At 38.0% G+C, this 12,582-nt stretch overlaps 1 protein-coding gene across 2 annotated transcripts in view; it reads left to right on the plus strand.

Moving 5' to 3' along the window:
- Positions 1 to 11,037, plus strand: part of LOC120534601 (kyphoscoliosis peptidase-like) — a 58,953-nt gene extending 47,916 nt beyond the window's left edge. For both annotated transcript variants that reach the window (XM_039762193.1, XM_039762201.1), the window contains 2 exons: positions 3,139 to 3,329; positions 9,731 to 11,037. In XM_039762193.1, the coding sequence (XP_039618127.1) occupies positions 3,139 to 3,329; positions 9,731 to 10,638 (1,099 nt within the window). In that variant the 3' untranslated portion in view covers positions 10,639 to 11,037. The remainder of the gene's footprint in view (positions 1 to 3,138; positions 3,330 to 9,730) is intronic.
- The last annotated feature ends 1,545 nt before the right edge of the window (positions 11,038 to 12,582 follow it).

Consider the following 12,582-nt stretch of genomic DNA (forward strand, 5'->3'; position numbering starts at 1 on the left):
GTTTCTGGACTTCTCTAGTGCCTTCAACACCCCAACCTCTGCTCCTTAGGGACAAGCTGACAGAGATGGGAATAGATTCATACCTGGTGGCATGGGTCGTGGACTATCTTACAGACAGTATGTGCGTCTTGGGAACTGCATGTCTGACATTGTGGTCTGCAACACAGGAGCGCCGCAGGAGACTGTACTTTCTCCAGTCCTGTTCAGCCTATATACATCAGACTTCCAATACAACTGCCACGTGCAAAAGTTCACTGACAACACTGCTATCGTGGGCTGCATCAGGAGTGGGCAGAAGGAGGAGTATATGAACCTAATCAACGACTTTGTTAAGTGGTGCGACTCAAACCACTTAAAACTGAACTCCAGCAAAACCAAAGAGCTGGTGGTGGATTTTAGGAGACCCAGGCCCCTCATGGACCCTGTGATCATCAGAGGAGACTGTGTGCAGAGGGAACAGACTTATAAATACATGAGAGTGTAGCTGGATGACAAATTGGACTAGACTGCCAATACTGATGCTCTGTGCAAGAAAGGACAGAACCGACTATACTTCCTTAGAAAACTGGCGTCCTTCAACATTTGCAATAAGATGCTACAGATGTTCTATCAGACGGTTGTGGCGAGTGCCCTCTTCTACGCCGTGGTGTGCTGGGGAGGCAGCATAAAGAAGAGGGACGGCTCACGCCTGGACAAACTGTTGAGGAAGGCAGGCTCTATTGTAAGCACGGAGCTGGACATTTTGACATCTGTGGGCGAGCGACGGGCACTGAGCAGACTCCTGTCAATCATGGAGAATCCACTGCATCCATTGAACAAGATCATCTCTAGACAGAGGAGCAGCTTCAGTGACAGACTGCTGTCACTGTCCTGCTCCACTGACAAACTGAGGAGATCATTCCTCCCCCACACTATGCGACTCTTCAATTCCACCAGGGGGGTAAACATTAACACTATACAATGTTACTGTCTGTTTTACCTGCATTTTTATCACTCTTTTATTTTTATTTTTTTATCAGTATGCTGTTGCTGGAGTATGTGAATTTCCCCTTGGGATTAATAAAGTATCTATCTATCTATCTATCTATCTATCTATCTATCTATCTATCTATCTATCTATCTATCTATCTATCTATCTATCTATCTATCTATCTATCAACCAACTTTGAACCCCATCCCTTAATACACTCTTACACTCCAGTACCCCCTACCCCCAAAAATACATTTACACAAATCTATTTATATTGTTTGCTCCTGCTTCAAACAGTGTGTTTTTTTATTATGCACGCCATTGGTTTTGACTCATTATGTTCATAATTGGACATCTGTGCATCGCTGGAGATGTTACAGTCACTGTCATCAAATGACATAAAGTCTGCAAGTGTGTAACCTAGTGAGTCAGAGCTAATGACCCTAAAATTTAAGGTGATACTTGCAGTACTGGTGCTAGGTTATTTTGTGCCCTAGGCTAAGCTTATTAGTACACCTGCCAATTGTTTAGTAGCTAACCCGTGTGGCTGGATTTTTCCTCTACTTACGATCTGCACCTAGGCAAATGCCTAATTCACCTTAATGGTAGCACTGGCCTTGGGTACTTGCCAAAGGTCACCTTGCAACTCCTCTTATTTGGAGGACATCTCATGATTAATGCATCATACAACAATGTGCTTGGACTTGTTTTGATCAGGAGAATCTACTGTAAGTACTGATTTGTCACTTGTAAATATTTGCTGTTGTTTTGTGAATATGCAAGAACACATGAAAAATCAGAAGCACTGTGAAATGCTGATTGGGACTTTTTGATTGATGCATAACTCTTGGGTATTCCTTATAAAAAAACTAGGGGGCTCTGCCCCCTGCTCACTTTGCTTGCCAACCCCTAGGCGGGTGCTATGCGCTAGCATCTTGGTGGCTCTACCGCTCACATATGGGGAAGCGGGTGTGCAATTTAAGCTGATTGTTATTTTCATGAGAATTGTCACATATGCATAATAGACCTAACTATTTTACATTACAGCGAGTAATTAACCAAAGTAAAAAATAGTAAAATGTAATAAATAGAAAGAAAATTATGTTTCATGTTGTGTTAGAGGTATTTGTTGTGTTATATGTTGTCGTTCTTTTTGGCTTTGAAATTAACAGGCAAATACTTTTTAAACTTACACTTTTACTTTGAAACTTCAGTTAAAACAATATTTGGAATTAACTTTTCATCAATATTGCTTTGAACTTTGATTCCGTGTTTGGGGTTACATTGTGACAATGCAACGTATAACTGCCCGTGAGTGAATATTGTTTCTTTCTCTCTAATGAATAAACTGACTGTTTGTCCCTGTGATTTGTTAATTGTCATAGCAAAAGCTTTTCTAACGGGAAACTGTAAACATTTTAATACGAATGGCATATCAAGATCTCCTTTGGTGTCTAATGTTATTTGCGGAAGATGTACTACATTACCTTTCTTGTTGGCTGTTAAAATTTTACACGCAATAACATTATAATACATCCTTCTTTCAACAGTAATTTGGCCAGTTGAAGACCGGACAGTGTTAACAGTTGTAGATTTTATACGGGATATTGTAAGTTGATGTTTTCATCTCCAGCACCATCACCACCAACTGTTTCAGCATAGTCAAATGATATGCATTTAACCAATTTGCCATGTAACCGTTCGACAATTTTCGCGTTAATTCGTTTCTCTGTGCTAGGATTGCCCGTGTACTAATTTCTTTTGTTGATAACCCTTCGGGTTGAAATTCTTCAATAAGATTTGGACATAATAAGTCTTCTTTTATTGGGAACTTAAAGGAAAACGTAAAAATTTATAAGAGCTGAGAGCGCAGGAACTGTGTCTGACAAAAGCATTTACATGAATGAGAGGTGAGAGGATTGTGGGAGTGGGCCGTTAACCATTAATGGTTGAGAGGAGGGCGGGACTTGAAAAAATCTCTTGGCATTAGTCTTGTCTCATGGGACTTGAAAAAATCTCTTGACAATAGTCTCATCTCATGATTTTCTTTTATAATAGAGAGATATGTAAAAATATAGCCACACAATTCTTGATTTTTCTCTATCTGTTGCACCTCATTTACTTTTGTAATAGTGAATGTACTTCTTTTTTTTTCCTTTTTTCCCCAGGTATGATGAGTATTATTTTCTCACACATCCTGCACTTTTTATTCTGAATCATTTTCCAGAGGACAAAAAGTGGCAGCTTTTAAATTCAACTGTTTCACTCAAAGAATTTGAAAAGTCTCTTTATGTAAAAGGCGAATTTTACAATCTTGGGCTAACTACAATAAAACCAGACATGTCACAAATCAAAACAGGTAAGTTGTACCCTAAAAGTCATCTGCTTGTTGATGTCAGCAAAGAAAATAGCTGTATATACACTCACCTAAAGGATTATTAGGAACACCTGTTCAATTTCTCATTAATGCAATTATCTAATCAACCAATCACATGGCAGTTGCTTCAATGCATTTAGGGGTGTGGTCCTGGTCAAGACAATCTCCTGAACTCCAAACTGAATGTCAGAATGGGAAAGAAAGGCGATTTAAGCAGTTTTGAGCGTGGCATGGTTGTTGGTGCCAGACGGGCCAGTCTGAGTATTTCACAATCTGCTCAGTTACTGGGATTTTCACACACAACCATTTCTAGGGTTTACAAAGAATGGTGTGAAAAGGGAAAAACATCCAGTATGCGGCAGTCCTGTGGGCGAAAATGCCTTGTTGATGCTAGAGGTCAGAGGAGAATGGGCCGACTGATTCAAGCTGATAGAAGAGCAACTTTGACTGAAATAACCACTCGTTACAACCGAGGTATGCAGCAAAGCATTTGTGAAGCCACAACACGCACAACCTTGAGGCGGATGGGCTACAACAGCAGAAGACCCCACCGGGTACCACTCATCTCCACTACAAATAGGAAAAAGAGGCTACAATTTGCACGAGCTCACCAAAATTGGACAGTTGAAGACTGGAAAAATGTTACCTGGTCTGATGAGTCTTGATTTCTGTTGAGACATTCAAATGGTAGAGTCAGAATTTGGTGTAAACAGAATGAGAACATGGATCCATCATGCCTTGTTACCACTGTGCAGGCTGGTGGTGTAATGGATGTTTTCTTGGCACACTTTAGGCCCCTTAGTGCCAATTGGGCATCGTTTAAATGCCACGGGCTACCTGAGCATTGTTTCTGACCATGTCCATCCCTTCATGACCACCATGTACCCATCCTCTGATGGCTACTTCCAGCAGGATAATGCACCATGTCACAAAGCTCGAATCATTTCAGATTGGTTTCTTGAACATGAAAATGAGTTCACTGTACTAAAATGGCCCCCACAGTCACCAGATCTCAACCCAATAGAGCATCTTTGGGATGTGGTGGAACGGGAGCTTCGTGCCCTGGATGTGCATCCCACAAATCTCCATCAACTGCAAGATGCTATCCTATCAATATGGGCCAACATTTCTAAAGAATGCTTTCAGCACCTTGTTGAATTAATGCCACGTAGAATTAAGGCAGTTCTGAAGGCGAAAGGGGGTCAAACACCGTATTAGTATGATTTTCCTAATAATCCTTTAGGTGAGTGTAAAGTTCAAGTCTATGGAAAAGTATAGCAAAAGAAGTTGATGGGGTAAGTGTAGTGGATTCATGGAATGTGGGAAGAATGTCAAAGAAGTAGCAGAACAAAATGTGTAAATGTGGGGATGTCACTTTCTTAGTGAGGGAATTCCTTAATTATTCATTTAGAAGAATGTATCTAGTGTTCTAGTTGGTGTTTAAGAGATTAGTTGAATTTTTCCGATCTGAAGAGTTTAATTTTGTTCCAGAACTTCTTTCCCATCCATCATTCTTTCTCCTGAACCTGCTTGCTTCAGCTCACGGTTCAGAAGAGCTAAAGCCTATCATATCAGCATCAAGCAGAAGCCTCATACCAGCTCTGTATGGAGCACCAGTCTTTTGCAGGATACACTTTTGTAGATACCCAATTGAGTTTAGAGTAATCAGTTAACTGGACACACATGCCTTTGGGATGTAGAAGAAAAAGCCACACAGGACAGTTGTGCATATTTGCAGAAACTTTCTAATTTGATGCCTGTCCTTGTTGTTAACCAAACCTCTTTAATTGGTTGACTCATCCCAGTGCTTATTCTGTATTCTCACAATTTTGTAATTGCAAACCTACCTGTACTTATTACATAATAATGCTTACAAATTGCATTTTTTTATTGAATTTTCTTCACTGCAACATTGTGAAAACCAGAATAAACCACTCTCTCCCCTTTATCGTGACAGAGGACTATGTAATAGAATATCTGCATTTGTACTAATGTAAGCAGTTCCTGTCAGTCCCTTTAAACAAGTTAACAAGAACTATTTTCAGGCTATTTCAATTCTCATAAGAAAAAAGACAAGGGATTAATATTGTTATGGGTCCGTGTACTTTTTGGTATTTGAAATTTCATTTTAGAAGCAAAAACGAAAATGAAAGGAATTTTCAGATTTTGATTTTTGATTAAAGAATAAAATGAGAGAATATAAGGTATTTTGTAATTCTGTGATAACAAATAGCAGTCATAAAGTTAAAATTGCACACACTTTTCTGGATTTATTTGTGATTCAAATAATGAAAGTGTTATAGCTCAAAAACAACAAAACAGACGCATTTTCGTTGTCTGAAACCGTAAGTACTTCTTCTTCTGCATGATTTTTGACAACACGTGCGAACCTCCCAACGTCCTCCTCACAAGACATCGACCGACGGCCTTGAAGTTACACTGCATGGCATCAGCAGAGGATGGACCATCACGTTGTTTTTCAGAACAGTAAAAGAGTGACACTCTGGGACGAGGACATGACTGCAGAAAAACGGAGTCGCATCTTTCCGGTAAAAATACAAACTTTGCTTCATTGATGTAGCAGTTGTTTTATGAACATTATTGTTATTACTTACTGTGAAACAGCGAACATTTGGTGATTTCATTTACTAACACTAAGTCTGGCAATTTTTATAGTGCTAGCATTTTGAATGTGTGTAAATGTGTGAATGGTTCCTCATTGACAAATGTAACACAAGTTAAGAAAACTTTCTGTAAATCACGTCGCTCTACTAACGTGTTACACTTCTGCACACTGTTAATACTCGAAACGTTTACTAGCTAATAGTAGCCGGTAAAAGTCAATGAGCAACCATTCAAAATGCTAGCACTCTAAAAATTGCCAGACTTACTGTTAGTAAATGAAATCACCAAATGTTGGCTGTTTCACAGTAAGTAACAACAATAATGTTCATATAAGAGCTGTTATCAATGTTTGCATCAATGAAGCAAAGTTTGCAAAGCTTGTATTTTTACCTGAAAGATGCGACTCAGTGTCCTCGTCCTGGAGTGTCACTCTTTTACTGTTCTGAAAAACAACGTAACGGTCCATCCTCTGCTGATGTCATGCAGTGTAACTTCAAGGCTGTTGATCGATGTCTTGTGAGGAATACGTTGGGAGGTTCGCACGTGTCTTCAAAAATCGCGCAGAAGAAGAAGTACCTCCGTTTTCAGACAACGAAAATGCGTTGGTTTTGCTGTTTTTGAGCTATAACACTTTCATTATTTGAATCACAAATAAATCCAGAAAAGTGTGTGTAATTTTAAGTTTATGACTGCTATTTGTTACCACAGAATTACAAAATACCTTATTTTCCCTCATTTTATTCTTTAATCAAAAATCTAAATCTGAAAATTCCTTTCATTTTCGTTTTTTCATGTTTGCTTCTAAAATGAAATTTTAAATACCAAAAAGTACACGGACCGTTATGCATCAACCAAATAGATAAATATCATAAAATAAAATGCAAATTAAAACAATCATCATTCTTGTAATTGGTGTATCAATAATTTACTAAATATCAATAAATATATATAAATCATCATATACTAAATCATATTATATTTTAATACTATGCCATAATAATTTTTTCCTCCCCACCTGTAATACTCATATCTCGTGAAGACCACTTGAATTTCAAAAACACTGGTGGACAGTTTTAAGAGATGTTAAAAACTTTAATATGGTGCAAGGCACGGTCACTCTGGAGCAGCCAGTTGAGCCAAAAAGAACATAAAATAGTCTGCAGAGGGAAGAGAAATTATTCAGACCAAGTATTAAGGTCTCCAGGGTACACAACACAAAGCACAATCATGTTTCTGCTCCTCTGAGCCTTCCTACAAAAGGGTAGGCTATCTAGAACCTTTATATGAGCTCCCTCTGATTTCCTGACCTTCTGATAATACTTAACTTAATGCTTATCCGTTGCCACCACTCATCTCACACATCCAATCTGGCTATGGAAATTGAGGTTTTTAGCAGACTACTTCTGAGAGTACTTCTGGTGCCTTTCCAACTTAATAGACCGCATTTATAGGCCCTCTTGAGTCTCCTAGAGACCCCTGCAAAAACAACAGTTCCCAGGAGCCTTAGCTTGTATTATTCCTAATGCAGCAAATCACTTAACAGCCTTGGATTTTATTCTCTCTTTAAACAACTTCACCAGTTTAGAACCTGGCTGGGATGTAAACCGTCCCATTGTATCCTTCACCCATATGCTCTTGCTCAGCATGGATCAATATTTACAGTATATCCAACAAAAAACTGGACTTGGTAGTGCATCTACTCATATAAAGTATAAACTGAAAAGGGCATTCTACTAAATATATACATCTTGGGCATAAAAATGAGCGGGCAATATAAACAAAGACCATATTTATGCAGATAACCATCTATTACAGCCCTCACAAAAACTCACCAGTCATTCAGAACAAGAACCACACGGCAAATAAACTTCATTCCTATTGTAGACACGGTGGTCAATCACAACTTCTGATTCATTACCAAACATCCTAGTTTAACCTAAATTTTGGTTATGTTTAATATCACACAAGGTACAATTGCAATTCTATTTAATTGTACATTGTTATGTGTATTTATTATACAATATATTGCAATTTCCTGCTGTTTTATATGTTTTTATATGCTGTATATTGTACTGCCACTTGTATTTTACTATTGATATATCTATGGCTCCAACACCAAGGCCATATTGCTAATAATTATGCTGGCTAACAGTACTGTTTAATTCAATCTATAATCATACCAGTTTTGCTATGTTACTAGGAAGGAGAATATAATTTGCAAGAATGAAAGGAGGAGTAGTAGATAGCTAATGTGCATTTGTTGAACTATCAGTGCATTTACATGTGCTTTAATAATACGAGGGATGTTCAAAAATATTGTGCACCTTTTCTTAACTCTATTTAAGAATTTCAAAAACAAATTAAATCACTGTTCTACATAGCCTCCTTCATTTGCGATGTAATTTTCCCAGCGTCATACCAACTTTTTAATGTCCAATTACTACTACTCTCGCCTTCACCGTTTCCAACAAAATTATAAAAGTGCAGAAACTATTTGAATGTCCCACACATAATCAGAAGCCTGGTTTCTATTTGTCCATGTAAATATGAGGTTAACAGTGGTAGGTTTTTTGTGAATAACCTAGTTATTTGGCCATGTAAACCCATAACTGGGATTTCTGCAGTCTTTACATGTCTGTTGCACTCTGTTTGCCTGTCAATGTGTTATCTGTGCACATGCATCCAGCAGCCACAGGCAGAAGTGCCCTGAAGCAAATGTTTGTGCAATCACATTACTGTATTCCTTTTCTTGATTGAAATAATCTGTCTCAGTATTTCAGAAATTGCAAGATTTAAATTGATGAGCCTAACGTACAGTGCTAAGCTCAGCAACACAATCTTGAGAGCAGTGCGGAGGGCAACATGTTAACAGTAGCATATTGTAGGTAGTCCGATTGCTTTTTATAGTAAAGTGTATCCTAATGCAATACTTATTTTATTAGAGTAAACATATTTGCATTATTGTTATCCCAGAAGCATTGGGTGTAAGGCAAGAAGCAAACATACCAGTGCTATGCTTCATATCCAAGCAGAAAAGAGTGTATTTCAGGTAAGCCAGTAACAGAAACATGTTAATTAAGTGCCACTTTAGTTTTAATCCAGCTATTTGTTGGAAATAGTGTGATCGAGTGATGCTGCAGTTAGTGTTCATGTTGTGAAGCATTAGTGGCTTTGGTCAGAGATGTAAAAAGGGGGTGAATGTGATTTACTTCACAGTACATGAAGTACTAAATGTATTTAAGGGCACTGGCAAGTTTCATCAGCCAGGGATGAGTGACCCATAGTATGAGCTGACATTCCATCACTATAAAAACAGCAGGCTTTCAAAGTCACAAACACAATTCTATCTAGTTAAGCACTGGCAAGCAGATAATTTAAAGAGCCATACAAAGAGTGAGAGAATCTATATTGGCATTTGGTGCCAGCCCTTCTCTATTTATACAAATTATACAAAATGATCCTAGGCTAAATGCTTGTTTTCAGATACACAGCAACTGATAATATTTAGCTCTTATGAACTGTTTAATGACATCAGAGCATTTTGCCAAAGGAGAACTTCAGAAGTGTACTTTTGTGTGGATTTTTAAGGAACCAGGTTTCTGTGGGATTCTCGTCTTATCCTGGTTTTGCGTGCATGTAACTGCAGTCAATGTCACCCTTTGTCTAAATGGACATACAGTGCATTCCTGAAAGATGACATACTATTTGATGTCTTTTTTCATCATTCATATTGGTGACTGTTTTGCTTTTTTTAACAGAAAATGGTACAGTGTCCATTTCTATAGAGGGAACATCTCCCACTTTGTTCCTGTACAATTTAAATGGAACACAAAGAGATGGCATCTTGACTTTGAAGCCCTGTGGAATGAAGCTGGACCTCTATCCACAAAGAACTGGAACTCATGAAGTGATGATTTTTGCAAAAACATTTTTGGATGAAACACCATCTTACAAATATATATGTGAATACCAGCTTCACTGCCACACTCTCAACAAGGAAATAAAGGTTCCTGTGGACTTGGTAAGTCCAGTTGGTCATAGCCTGATGGCAGAGAAAGCTGGTCTCCTTCAGCCATCAGTCAGTGACCCTATTGTGAACACTGAAGATGGAAAATGCTCCTTCAGATTTCTGCTGAATAAAGATCTGTGTTTTACTGCAGATCTCTCTACCGCAGCCTTTGAAATGTCAGAACAACAGAAAAAATCACACATCTTCATTGCTAGGGAAGGCAAACAAGTGGAGTTCAAAGTTCTTCTTCCAAAGGCAGGAATGTATATATTTACAATATATGCAAAAGAAAAGTCTGACTCTAGGAATAGCTACAGTTATGTCTGTAATTATTTAATTTCTTGCAAAAATTTAAAAGTAAAGTGGCCTGGTTTTCCGAAAACATATTCCAACTGGGACTGCGAATACGTGTTGCTAGAACCCCTTACTGGTGTTCTCCCAGCGAACCACTCTGTAGATTTCAAGTTAAAAATACCTGGTGTGGCAAAGGTGCAGGTGCAAGGCCAGAGAACAGGCCTCCTTCACCTCTCAAGTGAAGGATACTGGGAAGGAACCTGCGCTACCAATGGCTGCAGGGAGGTGACTGTCAGCATAATGCAGAATCCCAATGACACTTCCTACTTTTATGCCTTGACCTATCAAGTAGAAAGCAGCTAAGAAAATCTTAGAGGAAGAGGATGGGCCTGCAACCAAATCCAAAATCATAAGAAGCCTGTTCATGATCAAATGCATTTGTGGAAATCAAATGTGGATATGAAAGTAAGAGCGAACAACATTTCAGTTATAATTATGAAACAGAATTACACAATTGAATTTGAGCATATACCGACTTGGGGCACAATAAATCAAAACAAATGCAAAAACTTCAGCTCATGCAGCTTATATTTTGGAATCAATAAGAATATGGAATTAATTTGGAATTAATATAGTAAGACTGAAGGATCGCCTTTGCTACTGTTTTCAGAAACTTTAAATTTTTTCCCACAAATTCTTAATCAAATGCTGAAAAACTATGAATTGATATTCACACCAGCAATAAAATAATGAAGCTTGGCAGTCCCTTTCCTTATTTTACATAAAGTCTTATGAACTGTGAAAGTTACTTTTTTTTGGTTTATAAACCTACTTTACTCAGAGCAAACATTTCTTTGTTGAACTGACGATTGATTCATTCACAGTCAAACTCAGTAAAAATTATGCCTCTCCTTATATTGTAACAGGTATCATACACTATTATTGTTTCTTTATTGCAAGTAAATGTGTGGTATTGATAAGTGTTGCATGGATCCTCTGTTTGTTGGCATTCATTTATTAATTTAATACACTAAAAACTAACAGCAAGTAATCCCCACTCAGAATACACACGTATTGTAATTTTATGTGCAAGTATGTAAATCAGCTCAATGAGTCTAGATATATAGATGAATAATTATAAGCCTCTGCTATTTAGGCAAACAAAATCTGGGCAGATGTACTTTTTTTTAAACAATATAGATCCTGTCTTACAAACACTCTTGACACAACTGTCCAACTCCCATTAGATATTTTATATTGTTTTATATTATTTTGGTATATTAGCTATGTTTGGTCTTAACGGCTGACCAACTACACAAGTCCTAGATGGGTGGTCTTCCAAATGCCAGCACATTAAACATTGTTTCTTTATTATTTTCAGGTGCAACTTCATAGTTTTCCTTTTGTTTTAGTGCCATTTCCTTTTCAGCAAGTTTGTTTTTATCTTATTTTCCATCCTTATTTCAACACTGAGTTGAAGCAGATTTTGGAAACATACTGTATGTATTTTTCTTCGTGTTTCTTCCTTTATTTTGGAAACACAGTGCAGTGCCATTACGAGCACTTTACAAAGATCATTTATGGGTCCATAATGAATCCTAATAATATTTAAGGAACATAAATATTCAGAGGTAGGGTTATAGAGAGAAGGCTTAGGGAAAGGACCACCATAGGGGAGGAGCAGTTTGGTTTTAATCCAAGGAGAGGAACAATTGATGCAGTCTTTACAATGAGACAGCTGATAGAAGAAGCATCAAGAAAAACTAAAAAGATTGCATATGGGTTTATTGATTTGGAGAAGGCTTATGATAGAATGCCACATCAAGAGATCTGGAGGTGCATGAGAGAGAAAGGTGTATCTGAGAAATATGTGAGGACTGTCCAGGATATGTATGAGGGAGTGAGGACTCGGGTTTAAAGCAATGTTGGGGTAACAGAGAATATCCCAGTTATACTACGTCTGCACCAGGGATCACCTTTAAAGTCCTTCCCTCTTTGATCTGGTTACGGATGTGTTGAGTCATTGGATAAAAGACCAATTCCCCTGGTGCATGCTTTTTGCTGAGGACATTGTGCTGTGCAGTACCTGGAAAGAAGAGGAGGTGGAGAGGAGGTTGGAAGAATGGAGAAGGGCTTTGGTAGACAGAGTGTTGAATATAAGTAGGAAGAAAACACAATATATGAGGTTTAATGATGATCACAATTCAGAAGTGAACCCACAGGGAAAGCCATTAAAAAGAGTAGTAACAATGGTAACCCAAGATAGAAAACTAAATGCAGAGATAACCCACAGAGTGAAGTGCGGAT

The sequence above is a fragment of the Polypterus senegalus genome, chromosome 1, assembly GCF_016835505.1.
Source record: "Polypterus senegalus isolate Bchr_013 chromosome 1, ASM1683550v1, whole genome shotgun sequence".
Classification (NCBI taxonomy): domain Eukaryota; kingdom Metazoa; phylum Chordata; class Cladistia; order Polypteriformes; family Polypteridae; genus Polypterus; species Polypterus senegalus.